General features: G+C 45.7%; 2 protein-coding genes and 1 pseudogene across 3 annotated transcripts in view; 2 read left to right on the top strand and 1 right to left on the bottom strand.

The window, feature by feature from the left end:
* Reep3 (receptor accessory protein 3) overlaps window positions 1–16,170 on the bottom strand; it is a 78,722-nt gene extending 62,552 nt beyond the window's left edge. The window contains exon 1 of one of the 2 annotated variants that reach the window (XM_027395053.2): window positions 15,818–16,170. In XM_027395053.2, the coding sequence (XP_027250854.1) occupies window positions 15,818–16,143 (326 nt within the window). In that variant the 5' untranslated portion in view covers window positions 16,144–16,170. Of the gene's footprint in view, window positions 1–15,551; window positions 15,715–15,817 lie in introns of those variants that run through there. The other variant, XM_027395054.2, reaches the window with a different exon arrangement.
* LOC100750557 lies at window positions 389–992 on the top strand (annotated as a pseudogene).
* Jmjd1c (jumonji domain containing 1C) overlaps window positions 15,719–17,512 on the top strand; it is a 165,739-nt gene continuing 163,945 nt past the window's right edge. Inside the window, exon 1 of the mRNA XM_027395050.2 lies at window positions 15,719–15,864. The gene's annotated coding sequence lies outside the window, so the exon portion shown is untranslated. The remainder of the gene's footprint in view (window positions 15,865–17,512) is intronic.

Below are 17,512 nucleotides of genomic sequence, written 5' to 3'. Positions count from 1 at the left end.
GGGGGTCAGAGGGTGATTCTGGAGTCTGTACTCTCCTTCCACCTTTACAAGGCTTTTCAGGTTGCCAGGCTTGCCCAGTAAGCCCCTCCCCCCAGGCTGAGCCCTCCAGCTGGCCCTTTGGTATTTCTTTTAAAATGGGGGTTGCTACTTTCCTTAGTGTTCTCCTATTCTATCTCCCATACTGCCACAAATTGAAGCCCGACTCTTACTAAGCTTTGCATGAAGGTGCCTAAATGTTGGACGCTTTCTTTTTCCTTTCTTTTTGGAGACAAGAGCTCACTATGCAGCCCCCACCTGTTGATGGGTCCCGAGAGCTGAGACTGCACGTCTGTATAGCCTTAGATGCTTTTCTTAAAACAGTAATCTCGCTCTCCAGGTTTGGGCTTAGGTTCCGGCGACATGGCTAAACGCAGCAAGAAGGTCGGTAGCATCGGGAATATGGGGGCCGCTATGCTGCCTCCCTCCGGAAAACGGTGAAGAAAATTGAAATCAGCCAGCACACCAAGCACACTTGCTCCTCCTTCTATGGCAAGACCAGGATGAAGAGACAAGCTGTTGGCATCTGGCACTGTGGTTCCTGCATGAAAACAGTGGCTGGTGGGGCCTGGACCTACGACACTACTTCTGCCGTCTTCTGCCATCAGAAGGTTGAAGGAACTGAAAGACCAGCAGAAGTGCTGCTGCCTGAGACCTGCCTAGCCGCTAATAAGTGGGTTAATTTACATAAAAAATAGTAACCTCATGTTCAAGACTAGACTTTTACTCTCCTCAGTCATACGGCCTTTGAAGCAGCGGGCACATAGGCACAACCATAGTTGCCATTCGCTGCCAAAAGTGTAGCAGCAAGTAAAGACCCAGGGTGCTCTGGCTCCCTTTGTAAAGACACCGAGACTAAGAAAACGTTTAGCTTTTACAGCACTGCCACCATCTTAGAAAAGCACACGCTTTTTGTGTCCCTTGGCTATCTTCGTGCACACCACTCTTGATGCAAAATACCCTGTCCACGTGTCTTTATATATTCTGAATATGAGACATAGCTTCCTTTTTTTTAAAGATAGGAGCTTTTATTAGGTTTTTTTTTTTATTAGGTTTTATGTGTGCACACATGGGCTCATGAGTGGGTATGTGCCACGGTGGAGGTCAGAGGACAACTGCAGTTGTTCCTCTCCTCCTACTATCTGGGTAACCGAGGACTGAACTCAGGTGGTTGGGCTTGGTGGAAAGTACCTTGACTACTGAGCCATTCCATCAACCCCATTTTTTTTTTTTGCTTTTATATACTACTAATATTTTGTCCCCTGCCCCCCCCCCCTTTCTGGTTTCTTTTCCACTCTCCAGAGTATCTCTTTATCACTGGTAGAAATAAATAATTTTAGTCCACTTCAAGTTATCATTATCAGCCTTTCCCTTTGAATGAATGAATGCTGTTGGCTCCGTTTAAGAGTGCTTTTCCCAATCTTAAAGTCATAAAAGATGTATTTTGATATTCTAGACACTTTACTGTTTAATTTTTGCAACCACAGTGGAACTGACTGTGTGTGGTCTGAAATGGAGGCTATGATCAGAGAGACAAAGATATGTAATTAATACAAGGTGTCATTATAAACAGCCATCTTTCTGCAGTGCTCCACGCTCTACACTTTTGTTACCCATTTATCTCCTTGTCTGTTCCTGTCCTGATGCCACACTGTCTTAACTCCTGCAGACTTATAATAATTCTCATATTGGGTCTCCCAGTGGTATAATCTGATCAAATGTATCACCAGCCTACTATTGTCACTTGCTGCAAGACTGTTTGGGTAGCCTTTGACTTACACATTTTTCATATTTAAGATAAAACTTTGAGCACTTTTTTTCCTTGAAGTTGATTAATTCCCTATGTTATGACCTCATCCAATTTATTTATTCTGAACATCCACAGCAAACCTGTCAAACTGTCCTCTCAATTTCGAATTCTAAAAAAAAGAAAATGAATCCCAAGTTAAACCACTGCTGCCACCCTGGTCCTAGGCAGCATTCCTCTCTGTTTGCTAGTTTATTAAAAAAAAGAAAAAAAAAGAGCCTGTTTACTGACCTCCCAGCTTCCACCTTTGTCCCCAGGCTGTCCCCCACAGCACAGAGATCTTTTAAAACACAAGATGAGATCATGTCACTTGCCTCTCCCTTCTCAAAACCTGGCTCCCTACCAGCACAAATCCCTATGCTTTCAACAACTGCCCATGTCTCTGGTGTGACACCATTACTCTGCTCTAGCCACACGGTGCCCCACAGCTGTCCCAGCCAGCCTTGGCAGGCATCTTACTGAGATTCTATTCCAGCAAAGCTGAGCTCTTGAGCAGCCAAGGCCCCTACTTCCTGTAAGTCTTTGTTCAAGTCAGTTTCTCACTTCCTTAGCCACCCTATTGGAAACGAGTCATTCCACCCCTAGACTAAAGGAAAACACAATCCAAACAGTGTTTTATCTTTTGACAGGAACACAACACTGGGAAGAAGTACCCATCATAACTACAAGCAGTTTCAATAGCAAACATCCATTTGTTTCAGATAGCTGATTCTGTCCTATTTCAAAAATAAGACAGCTAGAGAGATTAATCTAAAGTGTGCTAAATACTACATGGTGACAGATGAAAGTCCTTTGCCCACCAGAGATCCGTTTCTTTTTTCGTTTTTCTTTTTTTAAGGTGTGGAGGAGAACCACATAAGTCAAGTGGTCTTTGCTTCAGTGAATTAATCTCTAACACATACACAAAGGGAAGGGAGACAATGTCTCAGAATCTCAAAGTGTTGGGGTACGTTTCTTATAGTTTTTGGATTAATGGTCATCTCTCCATTTCCAATTCATCAATACTTTGAGCAGGGAATCTACATTTAACTTCTTTAAAGTTTCTTTGCTTCATTAAAACAATTCTTTCCAGAGTGTTTTCCTTGCCAGTTTCCCTCTAAAGATTTACCTTTTCCTGCTTTTCTTTTATTAGTTTCTACGACAACATGTTTTAAATACCACATAGTCTTTCTTAGACTCTAGGGAAAGGACATGTAAGACAAGTTAGACATAGTCCAGCACTTTCTATTAGGGCTGCATACACACATACCAGCTACACAAAAATAGGATTTGAAAAAGGAACTCCCGCTCCCAATATCATTGGCTGAAACTCGCATCATGGCAAACTATGTGTGTTCCTATTTGTTACTGAGAAAACTCCCAACCTGTGAGTGTATTCTCCCCTACCAAGTATTCAAACCTTGTAAGAGCTTATTTCTTTAAAGCTTTTTTCTTTTCTGCTTTTTTTGTTTTTTGAGACAGGGTTTCTCTGTGTAGCTTTGGAGGCTGTCCTGGAACTTGCTCTTGTAGATCAGGCTGGCCTCAAACTCACAGAAATCTACATGCCTCTGCCTCCCCAGTGCTGGGATTAAAGGCGTGAGCCACCACAGCCCGGCTAAGTTTTTCCTTTTTAATTTTTAATTAAGCGTACGTCTGCGTCTATGTGTGGTGACACTGCAGAGCCTGGAAGAAGGTGTCAGGTCCCTTGGGGCTGGAGTTAGTCAGTTGTGAGTCACCATGTAGGTGATGGGGGATCAAACCTGGGTCTTCTATAAGAGCAATGAGTGCTCTTAACCACCCAGCCATCTCTCGAGCTTTGCCACTTAGTTTTATATTGTGGACACTTTAACTGGCAGAAATGATTTTGTTGAATCTCTCTGTAGATCAACAAGCATGAGGCTCCACACCCAGAAGCCTTACAAATGACCCTTTGGAGATGTGGCATAAATGTTACTTCGGCAGGTGGGCATGCGGCCATCCAACAGATATGAGCTGCCACCACACAAATTGGGACTTTGACCGTTTGCTAGACTGTTCTCATGCTGCTGGCTAAAGAGGCGATATCCATTTCTAGGTTCAAATTCATGATGTACTGAGAGAATGCTGTAAGAACCTTCAGTTATCCCACTTCCCACATTCTTTGCTTCAAATACATTTGCAATTAATAAAAACTTTCTACACCCAGATAAGCCTCTCTGCCAATGCAGCAATCCAAATCTGACCAAATCAAACCGAATTAGAAAACGCCCACGTTTAATGGATACAGTGCTCCCGGATGGCTGGAGGCTGGAAAAACCTCTAGTCTGTTTTCTGGGGGATGGTTTAAATACCCTGTGGGAGAGGTCGTGAGTATCTCTAGGGAAGAGGCCCCCATTTGGTGGGCTTTCTGAGATGCAGCAGGGTTTGGAGAGAGATAGGGGAGGGGGTGTAGGTGGCACCTCCACCATAACATTCCAGACTCTTTGGGTATATATGGATGCCAGGGGCTGGGGTGAAGCTTCCACCATAACAATTAATACTAAAAAGTCAACTTTGAGAGGGGATTACCTCTTTCCAGAATTTTTTAGTGTGTGTGTGTGTGTGTGTGTGTGTGTGTGTGTGTGTGTGTGTGTGTGTTGGGGGAGGGGAGAATCAAAGGTGTTTGTTCTCTCCTACCATATGGGTCCCGGAAATGAGGATGGAACTCAGGTCACTAGTCATGATGGCAAGCACCTTCACCATTTCAATGGCTTAGGAGGATGACTTCCTTGTAGCCCACTGACCATTTCTTGGAAGATTTGGAGACGCTGAGAGCTCAGATCCTTTCTTTTATTATCACTAAACAAACTAACACCATTTCATCATTTTTACTTCCATGTTTTAAAATAGGGATATCTGGCAGCTCTATTCTGTGTTAGTTTCTGGCACTATTACTGCCAAAGAAATCCAGCATAAGGGTTTAAAAGCGGGACTGCATGTTCCCTGCATGGAGGAGCCCTTGGAAATAAGGATGCCAAGCCCATCCTGGAGCCGCTCAGACTTTGGGAACGGGGTCTAGGAAAAGGGTTTTTACAAGCTTCCAAATAATCTACAGTACCCATGAGCTCTAATGATGTGTGTGTGTGTGTGTGTGTGTGTGTGTGTGTGTGTGTGTGTGTGTGTGTGTCCATCTGTGCCTCCCCCTCCCTTCTTTGTGACATTAGTTTGCCCAGGTTGGTTTGGAAGGTGAGGGCTCAAGTGATCCTCTCGCCTTAGGCTCCAGAGTAGCAGGTGTCAAGGCACACTTGTATTCCAAGGAGGCACTCAACATCTGTGTGAAAATGAATACTGCCAACACCCATAGAAGGAGGCAGGCAGAGCTCTGAATTTGAGGCTAGCCTGGTCTACATGACAAGTTCCAGGACAGTCAAGATTACACAGATAAACCCAGTCTCAAAACAAACAACAAGAACAACAACAAAAGAAACAAATAGATACTCTCCTATAGGAGCAAGGCAACACTGAAAACAACTTAAAGATGTCTTAAGATGTCAAAGTCATTATTCTGCTAATGACATTTCTCAAATTAAATAATGCTAGAGCTGCTTTTCTGGCCCCAAGCTGTAATTTGAAACAATCTCGTCTTACAGAATTTATTTTTAGAGGGTGAATAAGGTTAGGAAATCTTTTGAGACAGGGTCTCATAGAGTCCAGTCTGGCCTGGAACTCCTGATTCTCCTGCCTCCTCTGCTCAAGTGCCAGGATGGCAAGCATGTGTGACCACACCCCAGTTCAAGGTCGGAAAATCTTGTCTGTTTACCAGAAAGTTTTAGACTTGGTTTCCTAGACTAAAATGTTAGCTACACATAAAGAGGGATAAACCATAGCAAAATAAGAATCCGACCAGTGCTAGAGGGAAACTAGGTCATTCCAAGCCCATATGGCGGTAAACACTCTCCAAGCTGAAAAAGCTACATTTGCAATGTGTTTTCACTTCTGAGTGACCTCTGCCTTACTTTATGGGGGCTGGGGGGCTGGGGGGGTGGAGGTGAAGTGACTTTAAAATTCCCATCTAGCACCCTCAAATTATGTATCTTTACAGTCAGAGCTGCAAATCTACAAGCCTATGTCTCATATCCAGTTCTGGATCCTCTGATGCTCTGTGCGTATGTCACTTACTGACCAAGTGAGCACAGCACTGGGAATGAACAAGACCAAGACCAAGGGACCAGGCTTAGAAGCCAAATAAACCCTGGCCACCAGAAAGTGACAGATGTCTTAGCCAGATCGCCTCTACAGCAATAGTGACCCCCCCCACCCCCCCAAACACATATCTTATTTCTTCATGTTCCCCTTCTTTCAGATAGAGAGCTCAGGATGGCCAAGGAATAACTAACCATAAATCAGGATTCCTGTTAGTATCCGATGCCTTCCTCCACTGATAGTTTAGAGCCATCCAGAACCCACTGCTAATTCTTTCCCTTCAAATCCTGTGGAATTGCTATAAAACCCATGTGCTTTGTGACTTCCCCCTCCCCCTCTTTTTTCCTGTCTGTCTCACTCTCTCTGCTTGCAGAGATGGGGACTGGACTTAGGACTTAATGCATGCGAGGTAAGATCTCTAATCTCCAACTCAAGTTAGTTACTTTTATGGAAGCACTGGGTAGTCTCTAGCATTGTAAGATTTTTGACTAGCCAGCCAATCAAAACGGACCAGCAATAGCATTAAAACACAAAACTCAGCCATTGAATGAAGGACTTTAGTCTACATTTCGGTATCCACATTATCTCCAGGGTTGGCCACATTAATTCACACGCTATTAAATGTTGAGTTAGTTACTTTTTACAGTATCTGCTCCATATCAAAGAGCAGGAGAGTAACTCCTGAGGCTGGAGAAACAGTGCAGTGGACGAAGCACTTCCATGCATGGGCGAGGACTTGAATTTGGATCCCCCGCCTGTATTCCCAATACAACTCCAGGAAGATGGGAGGCTGATAGTGAAGCCCCAGAAGCCCAAAGATCTGCTAGGCTGGTATACACAGAGGCAAACAAGAGACCCTGTCTCAAACAAGGTGGAAGGCAAAGACCGAAATCCTCTGGCCTCTACACCAATGCTGCGACACACACACACACACACACACACACACACACACACACACACACACACAGACACACAGACACACACACACACAGACACACACACACACACACACACACACACACACAGACACACACACACACACACAGACACACACACACACACACAGACACACACACACACACACACACACACACACACACACAGACACACACACACACACAGACACACACACACACACACACACACACACACAGACACACACAGACACACACACAGACACACACACCCCTCCACAATATTTAAAAAAGGTAAACATTCAACTCTCACCTGACAACCCTGGAAAAAGAGCATTTAACTAGCTAGCTATGTATTTACTTCTAGAACCTCAAAAAACCCTTTGGATAAAATATGAAGTTGGCCATTCTTCACTGGACTTACACCAGCTTTGAGAAAAAGGGCAAGAGACAGCCTGCTCGGCAATTTCTCAAAGGTCCTGGCCTTCTGTTCGAAGACTCATGATGACAGGTGCGGCTCCTTCCCTGCCTCCATCTGTGGCCTGGCGTAGCACTAGAACCGGCCCTTACACCAGCAAGAACATATGGGTTGGGACAGGCCCAGCCTCTCCGCCTTCCCATGGTATCTGCTCCCTGCTTGTCTCAGCACGCCCCTTCAGTTATTGCAGGTAGCTCTTAACTCACTCCAAGTGTTAAACACGTTTCCAATGTAAAGGCCGACACAAAGGAAAGACTATATGTTATATAGCATGATAAAGTGATAAAGTGAATCCCACGAATCTGTCAAACTTAGGAGCAGAATGCCAAAATACCAACCTCTACATCCCTTGTTGCCTTCACAGCTAACCCCTATCCTAAAGCTTATGCCGGACATTCATTTTTCTGAGAAAAAAAAAAAAAAGAAAGAAAGAAAAGACTTGGCACACACATGCAATTTAACTATCATAGTCTTGTCTATGTGGAGACCCGCCCCCCCACCCGACAGGGTTTTCTGTGGCTTTGGAGGCTGTCCTGGAACTAGCTCTTGTAGATCAGGATGGTCTTAAATCACAGAGATCTGCCTGCCTCTGCCTCCCAAGTGCTGGGACTATAGGCGTGGACCATCACAGCCCAGCACGTGGAGACATTTAAAGAGGGTGTCAAGCGATTCAGTCCAATCTGGGTTGTTCCATACACAGCACTGTAATTCTCTGAATACTGCAACAGCAATGCTCACCACATTCATTTTACAGTCAGCACAACACTCCATCATGTACATATGCATACCAGCATTTACTCATTCCTCCTATATCTATATATCTATATATCTATTTATATATCTATATAAAATGTTACCTTCCGAGGATTTTTGCTTACGGACATTCCCGTAAGCACCTTTGCAGATGTCTCTTGATGTATGTATTTAATTCCTTTTAGGGTATGAAACCAGCTATGGCATTGCTGGGCTATAGAGTAAGCTATCAACACTGCCAGTTAGGACCAGCATCTTTTAAATCCAGTCCCAGCATCCTCAGCTCTTACTGGCATTCTATGGAAGACATGGCTCTTCCACGCATCCTTGCCAACACTTGGTATTTTCAGAGTGCTTAATTTTTGCAATCTAGTAGGTGTTAAGCAAAATTTCAATATGGTCTCCATTTACATTTCCCTGAAAAGGAGCGAGCCCATCCTTTTGTACATCTGCCTACACTGGTCTTCTAGGAGACATCACTCATTTGTCTTAGACTTAAAAGAGTTCCTAACAAGATCATTACGTGATGTGTATTTACATGCCACAAAACCATGCTTTTCCAATACAACTTCCTTCCCTACATTAAGTTAGATAGGAACCAAGAAAACTAGGTTGGCAGAGACAAAAATTATTGTTAGGAATGATGAATGAATGTAAACTTATTTATTTATGTTTGGGGACCAGGTCTCGTGTAGCCCAGGTCTTTTTTGAGAGGTAACTAAGCCACCATGACAACATCTGTTAAATTCTGTACACTTCATTTTCCTGGTTGATCTTGCTTTGAGACTGGGTATTGCTGTGTTGTCCTTCAATTCCTTGGCTTACAGGATCCTCTTGTCATCCTCTCAAGAACTTGGATTGGCAGGCATGTACAACTCTGGCTGGCTGACTTTTCCATTGTTTCTTACGGCATACTAATCTTTCCTGTATGGTTCCAGTGTGTGGTCTGCCAGACGAGCACCCCCACTGTCTCTGACTTCTGTCTCTGTCCCATTAGAGCTCCACACGAGCCTACGGTAGCTTTTGTCTTTTCTGAGTTTCCTTAAGTCCAATGCCTGTCACTGTAAGAATGGCAGGGTGAATCTTCCTTTTCTTCAGTGATACCGATTCCTGGACTTCTCTGAAAACGACGCAGTCTACCAGGTTCTGTTACAGCTTGGGTCATGAACGTATCCCAAAAGCTCAGCCCGTAGTCTGTAGTGCTGTGGGTGTGACTCTTTGGGCCTACTGTTTAAACAGCCTGTGGGCCTTTTCCAAGCACAAGAGCCACTTAACTTAACTTTATAGTTTTGGGGAAAGCGCATTCCAATTCTGGAAGCCCTAAAGCCTGGGAAAGTCTGCCACCAGAAGAAAGGCAGAGGCAAGGCCATCTCTGAGTTTAAGGCCAACCTGGGTCTACACAGCAAGTTCTAGGAGAGCCAGGACTACATAGAGAGACCCCCATCCCCCAAAAAGATTGGATAAAATTTGAAGATGAAAAGTGTCCCGTTATCAATACCTTTAGCATAAGACACATGCCATTTTAAATGTCAACAATGATGTTTATTAATCAATGATGAGATTCTTATAATAAAGATTAATATATTCATTTATTTAAATATTTCTGTAGTTTAAAAAATATATATGTATATATATATGCATATACATACATACATACATATCTTTCTCCAAGCAATTTACACATGCTTCTCCAGAGGAAGCACACAAACAGTGCAGTCAAGATTTTCATGTGGGGTTCTCCATTGCCTTCTGGTCTCAGTGGAGGACCACACATTCTTCTCTCACAAGGCGGGCAGTTCACGGTGAACGATTTTAGAGGTTATAAAATTGTCTTTTATGGGCTGTCAAGTTGGTTCAGTGGGTGAAGTGCCTCCTGTGCAAGCAAGCCTAATGACCTGAGTTTGATCCCTGGTACCCACATAAAAAGCTGCTTGTGTCATGGTGGTTCATGGCTAGCTGTAACTCCATTTCCAGGGGATCTGATGTCCTCTTTTGGCCTCTGTGGGCACTAGGCACAAGAATATTGTAAACAGATATGCATACAGGTGAAACAACCATATCCACTAGAAGAAGAAGAAGAAGAAGAAGAAGAAGAAGAAGAAGAAGAAGAAGAAGAAGAAGAAGAAGAAGAAGAAGAAGAAGAAGAAGAAAAAGAAGAAGAAGAAGAAGAAGAAAAGAAAAAAGAAGCATGCTGGATATGGTTGGTGTTGGGCGCCTGAAATTCTAGCACTCTGACAATGAGATGTGGGGTGGAAACAGAATTAACTGCCTGGAAGCTCTTGGACCAGCTAGCCTGGGGTACATAGTGTGGAACAGCAACAATGGAGGCCCTGTATCAACAAGGTGGAAGATGAGAATGCACACACTTGTCCCTTACAGCTTCCTGACACCCACTGTCAGTTCTAGCTCTGTGATTTCACAGCAGATAATCAGCAGCCTTCCGTCCACAGACTAAAATCATATTGAGACAGCGATTTTGTTCGTTTCCCTTTAATCCAGTCCCTAAGATTGCTCTTGTGCCTCTGTCTGTAACCCTCTCCATGTCTGAAGGTCACTGTACACATGTTGGGGACCAAAGCCCTACTTTAGAAGGTGACCTTATTTGGAGACAGGGTCTTTTTTTTAAAGCAGATTTTTTTTATTTGAATTAGAAACAAGATTGTTTTACATGACAATCCCAGTTACCTCTCCCTCCCCCTCCTTCCCTCCGCCCCCTGGAGACAGGGTCTTTATGGGGACAATCAATTTAAAAGGAAGTCATCGGAGCAGGAGATGATCCAGTGTCAGTTTGGACTGGCACACCATCATACATCTGTGTGAAGATGAAGAGATCAGAGATGGCTAGCAAACCACCAGAAAGCAGAGGCTCCACACACACTCTCCCTCAGCCCTCAGGAGCCGGTCTGTTGTCACCCTGATCTCAGACTTGTGAGTGACCTAGTTTGTGGTGCTCTGCTGTTATCAGTGCCAGCAGGCCATACTTCCCAGAACTGTGACACGATAAAAGGTTAATAAAGCTGTCCACAGCAGAATGATTGATTTTTACTTATGTATGCAAATAATTACTTCCTAAGACCGGTATTTCCATTACCTGAAAACATCAACACCCTCTGTATGAGGCTATCTGAACACTTCCTGAAATTACTTTCTCAATTACTGGTCAGCACAAACCTGTATCTAGATTCTTCCTGTGACTTTCACTTATTTCCTTGCAAGCTCTGGTTTTGCCATGTTGCCGACACTGGCAACATAATAGTAACCTTCAACTTGTGTGTGTGTGTGTGTGTGTGTGTGTGTGTGTGTGTGTGTGTGTGTGTGTGAGACATGGTTTCTCTGTGTAGCCCTGGCTGTCCTGGAACTAGTTCTGTTTACCAGGCTGGCCTTGAACCCATAGAAATCCACCTGCCTCTGCTTCCCTAGTGTTGGAATTAAAGGTGTGTGCTACCACTGCCTGGCTTTGAGTTTCTATTCCATGGTAGTTTGGATGAGAATGCCCCCCCCCCCCAGGCTCATATGCTTGAATACTTGGTACCCAGTTGGTGGAACTGTTTGGGAAGGACTAGGAGGCAATGCCTTGGGTGTCTCACAAGCATCCTGTCATCCCTAGTACACTCTGCGTCCTCCTTAAGGTTAGAGATACGAGCTCTCAGCTGGTCCTGCTGCCATGCCTTTGCTCAACCATCATGGACTCTAACCCTCTAGAACCATAAACTCAACTCAATGCTCTCCTTTATAAACTGCTTGGTCATGGTGTCTTATCATAGCAATAAAAAAGAAACTAACATATAATCCTAATATCTTCTCATGTGTGTATGGTGCTGGGGATCAGACCCAGAGCCTGGACTAGTCAGACAAACACTTGACTGCTTCCAATTGTGGTGGCTCACAACTGTAACCCCATCGCTCAGGAGGCTGAAGATCTTAAGTTCAAGGCCAGACTGAGTTACAGGGAAAGACACTCAAACAAACAAATAACACACTCACTAAAGCCAAGCAATATACAAACCCCAAAAAAGAAGAAAGATCTGTCTCTGAGCTGCCCTTCCAGTCTCATGAATCATAACTCCACAGCTCTGCTGTGTCATCAGAAACTCAGAAGATAATGGAGCGATACTCAGAATATTACAATATGATTTTTAAAGAATTCAGTAGTTTTATTACTCCTGAAGAAGTCTCTAAATGACTGCAATAGAAATGACTACTGAAATAGCATAAAGAAAAAGAAAAGACAGCTTGGTTAGCAATCATGTTTTCCACAAAGAATTCAGAGGAAAGCTCTATCCTAGTGAATTTCCCATTATTATAAGAATTCCAGTGTCTTCTATAAGGACACACAGAACAGCAAATAGGAAACAACCTAGCCAGTTTTGGATGGATGTGCTATGCAAGCGACCATATTTTCTATAGTTAATAGGACTTTCTGTAATAAGAGAAAGTTCTATTTTTGCACTGCCCAGTAAGGCGGCCACTGAGTACTTGAAAATGTGGCTATCAAGATTGAGGACCTGAATTTTGGAGTTTTACTTAATTAATCCACAATTAAATAGTCACAGGTGACCACACTGGCCTTCACAGGTTCCCTCTCATAGTTTTCCTTGCATTTTCACCTAGTTTGGAGGCTCTCAGGCAGTGGCAATTCTGCATTGAGGTGGCATACATAGGGCACTATCTAGTGATGTTTCTTAGGACTGGGGAAGGGTGTGTGTGTGATGACACTGGATCTAGTGAGTAGAGGCCTGGAATTCTGCTAAATACCCCACAATGCACAGCACCATTATAATAAGGATGTATTTAATCCAAAACATCAACAGTATCAAGGGTAAGGAAACCTGGCATAAGGTTGGAGAGGTGGCTCAGCCACTAAGAGCACTTTGCTGCTCTTGCATGGGACTCAAGCTGGGTTTGTAGTACCCACATGGCAGCTTGCAACTGCCAGTAACTCCCGTTCCAGGGAATCCAACAACTTCTGGCCTCTGAGGGTGTCAGGCATTCACACAGTACACAAGCATACACACAGACACTCACACATATATATATACAACCAGCAAGAGGACATAACTGCTGCCAAGCCTAAGTCCTTAGTTCAATCACTGGGATTCACATGGCAGAAGGAAAAGAACTTACTCCTGCAGGTTGTCCTTTGGCGCATACTCCAAAGAACACCCTCAAACAATAAATAAATAAATCCTTTGTCCCTTACTGGTGCCACTGTAGGCTCATGCTAAGAAAACTGTACATAAATACACTCTACTGCATGGTTTGGAACATGTGCTTAGGTCTGTGTGGATAACAGGACCATTTTTTTTCATGTTTAGAGGCAAACTCGGAGAGCAGAGGGAAGCACACAGAATACTTGTGCTCTCTGACAAGTGTGCTTCCACTGCGCTGGGTGCAGAGCTCAGGAAATACATTTCTTCACTCTTGATTAACTCCTCTTTTAAGAATCTTTTTCTTCTTCATCATATTTTCCTGCTTCCCGTTCACCCCAGACCTTAAGTCCCACTGGTTGACAATGCAGGAGAGCATTCTTTCTTCAGTAAGGTCCCCTCCTTCACTGTGTCTACTCTACTCAGACTCACTGGGATTCCCAACTCTTCACACAATGGTGGCGCTTTCTCTCCCTGCCCCCTTTCGATCAGTCTGTAATCTACCCGGGCTCTGGTTTACAACAATCCACCTATCAGAAATCTTTTTCCTTCTTCCTCTTTGGCTGTCTAGATGAGTTTTTTTCTTTAAGGGCTATTTTGAATGTAATCTCTCTTGCCTACTTTGATGATTCCCCAACCACATATAATCTCTTCCTTGTCTAACACCAGGTATTACACTGGGTATAGCCCTCAGAAGACTTGACATTCTGACCTGCACACTAGATATCTGTGAATGTGAAATGTCTGCGCCATTCAGATCACCTACAAGGTACTGACCTTTGTGTTGGAGGCAGCACTAGGAAAATATTCCTTTTCAATAACAAAAAATAAAAAACCTTCCGTGAATGCAAACTCAACAAGGTGTTCCACAATTTTCCATCAGTGCAAATGGTCAAAGAGATCAAAAAACAAATACAGCTTTTTAACGGGATATTTAATTTCATAGCTGGGTCAAAATAGCTGAGAGACTTCTTTCTGGTAGTCTAGTAAAGCAAACTAAACTTTCTTAGCAAAACATATGCCTGGATTATGTAGAAACCCAAAAATTGTCCTGGAAAAGGCTAAAAAAAAAAAAAAATTGAAGGCATCTGCGGTATAACTTTATTTATTTTGGGTTTTAAGATGAACACAACAAGTTCGGAGACTTTAAAAGCTTGAGGCGTTTTATAAAATGACAGATTCTGAATGCATTGCAAATTAGGTTACCTAGTTCACTTCCAATGAAATAAAACCAAGTTAGAAAATATAGCTCCTCCGTAGTTAAAAAAAAAAAAAGCCCAAGTAATGTTATTTTCTCCCTTCAAATTATAAGCTAATCAGCGAGGCCTGTCACCTCATATAAACATTTCATTAAGGTACTCGGATGACATTACTCCTACATGAATAATGAATCCCCGTCCCCAGGCTCAACCTAAATTACCGCAGTTTATTTGGTGACTTTCTTTTAGTGTGGGCAGGGCTAAGGTGGAAGATGGGAAAAGAACCGGTTTAACTCGTACTCAAATACCTTTGCAGATTAAACAACACAACTTTACCACCCCGCCACCCCCCCTTTCCGACCCGCAGTTCTTGCTGGTATCACAATAAAGTGAAAAGATGATGTGAACAAAGGGGACAGGCACCTGCGCCTTCTCCATCGCAAATATTTCTTCCCAAACAGGGCCCGAGTCAGGGTTTGGCCGACCCTTTAAGCCCAGGCTCCTTCCCGGGTTAGCTGTCTACCCGGGGCCCCCTGAGCAAGGCTCCGCAGTCAGGGCACTAACACCGATCTCTCCTCCTCCTACACGTGACCGCCGGGGCGCACGACCGCCGGGGGGGACACAGACACCGCAACGCGGTAGACCTGGTGACAAAGAGGCTAGGGCGCATCCGGAGCCCCGCCGGCCTCCCGCGCTCAGCGTCGGCGGAGCCTGCGCAGGGCGGTGCCGCGCAGCGCGGGCCACGGGAGCGGGAGCCCGCAGCCGGGAGCGCGCCGCGGAGCCGAGCAGAACTCGCCGCGCGCACCGCCGGGCAGCGGAGGAGCCGAGGAGGAGCCGAGCAGCGCCCGGCGCGCAGCCGACGAGCCCGAGGAGCGGAGGAGAAGCCGAGCACAGCCCGCCGCGCGCCGGGGAGCCGTTCCACCGAGCAGAGCCAGCCGCCCGCCGGCGCCCAGCTCCCAGCGCCGCCGCCCCGGAGCCCCGCAGCGCCTCGGACACGGGTGAGCAGGCCGCGGCCCGTCGTGCTCGGCCCCGCCACCGGGCCCCGGAGCGCCTTCTCCCCCACACTCCCGCACTTACACCACGGCTCGGGAGATCATCCAGGACACCATCTTTCCGGCCGCCGGCCGCTGACCGCAGGCCGCGCGCTCCCCCGCTCGCGCTCCCCGGGGCCGCGCTGGAGCCCTCGGGAGCCGGCCCGGTGTGTGCGCGCGGCGTCCGGAGCGCCCGGAGCCCGGTCCCCCGCCCGCCCCCGCCCGCGGCCCCGCGGCCCCGCCAGCCCCGCCCCTGCGCTCCGCTGATAGGCGGCGGCTCCGGGACCCCGACGGGCGCTGCGCTCCACCGACCTGCGCGGCGACCTCGCTTCCCTGCGTCGAGGGACGCCGGTCGGGCGGTGAGAGAACGCGTGGGATCCGAGGCCGGGCGCGGGGGAACCGGGATGGGGAAGTGGCTGGCTAGGTGCGGCTCCGGTGCTCACGGAAGCCCTGGCAGCCCGGGGCCTAGCGCAGGCCTGGGTCGGGACCGCGAGGCTCGTGGTGCAATGCAGGGACCAAGGGAGAGCATTTGGGGTCATGTTTGGAGTGATGGACGTGCGGTGGTGGCGAGGCCGCGCTGGGCCCCCTGGGGCACCTTTTCCGTCGGCATCAGCCAACTCCTGTTTTGCCTGCCACATAAGCCCGAGTAAAATGTGGACCCAGGATTTCCGACCCGTGGTGCTGTTTACAAGTGTCCTTAATTTTTTTCTTTTCCCCCTTTCCGGTGTGTGTGGGGGGAGGGGAGGGGTAGATTACTGCTTACACTGTCTGAAATTTTAAACTCCCGAGTTTTGGGTGACAAGTACCAAATTGGGAAAATGACCTTTAAGTTGCTGTAGGTGTTTTTCTCTTAGTCCCTTGGATGAAGCAGTCGTAAAAGTTCTGCTAAAGCTGGGAAGTCTGTAATGTGGGCTTGGTGCCTTTAATTAAAGTACTAGAAAATATGATGGCTCATTTTGTGACATACTGTAATTTAATCTTTTTGTTCCCCAGTTTCCCCATAATAAAAAGAGGCTAATAATACTCCAGCTTACCTCCTGCTTTTCAAGGGTGATGTAAGGTATTGCTAATTAATGTGTTTAGGAAAGGCTTGGATTTGCCTGGAGTGGTATCAAGGGACAGGGATAGGTTATCACGAGTTCCTTTTAGTTCACGAGGCCTATAAACTAGGAAGAGTTCTGGTTATTAAAGAAAGGAACAGGCGAGGCTTGATCATCGGTGATGGCCTTGTGATCCCAGCACCCTGGAGGCTGAGGCCTGCCGGATTCCATCCCCCAGAACCAGGAAGAAAAGAACTCAAGCTGCTTTCTGCACTTCGGTTCTTTTTGCTTACTTACATTAAGAATATATGCTTTTATTTCCGGGGCTGCAATGATGATTGTGTTGGTTCTGAATTATTTAGTTTGGCCATTATTCAGCGTTATCGGGGAGTCATGTTTGCCATCTAAGCCCCAGTTTTCTGGGACACTCAGTGCCCTTCACATCCTTACATGGGCACTGGTCCTTCATTTCTGACCCTCAGTATGTCTTTCCCTGACTCTCTTCTCTGAAACAAGCCCTGTTTTCATGCCTTTGACTGAATTTGGTTTTTTGTTTTGAATGTTTTATTCTATACCTTTCTGACCTTGATTTTCCTGACATTGCCCACCCCCCCTTATACCATATCCCTTAAATTTCTGGATGTCTCTCACTCTTACTCATTTAGTTTCTTTTCTGCATTGATGCCTTTTGTTATTGTTTGCAGGACACAGCCCCCTTGTTCCTATTTCAAAAAGCCACGGGTTGTAAACCACCTACCCTGTGCTGCTAGAGAGTTGTTGAGTCATCCCGACACTCCAGACAGCCCTGGAGTGTTGATTCTCTTTGACACCATGGAAACGGAGGTTTAGAGAACTTCACTCATTAGCCAGTGATCACATAGTTCATAGGTAATAGAACTGAACTCCAATACTGTGATTCAGACCTAAATTGGGTGGGAGCTAGATGGTCCAGGGAGGTTGCTCTCTA

Source organism: Cricetulus griseus (assembly GCF_003668045.3).
Source record: "Cricetulus griseus strain 17A/GY chromosome 1 unlocalized genomic scaffold, alternate assembly CriGri-PICRH-1.0 chr1_0, whole genome shotgun sequence".
Classification (NCBI taxonomy): Eukaryota; Metazoa; Chordata; class Mammalia; order Rodentia; family Cricetidae; genus Cricetulus; species Cricetulus griseus.
The sequence above is the reverse complement of the archived record's forward strand: the minus strand, read 5'-3'. Positions and strand labels throughout refer to the sequence as shown.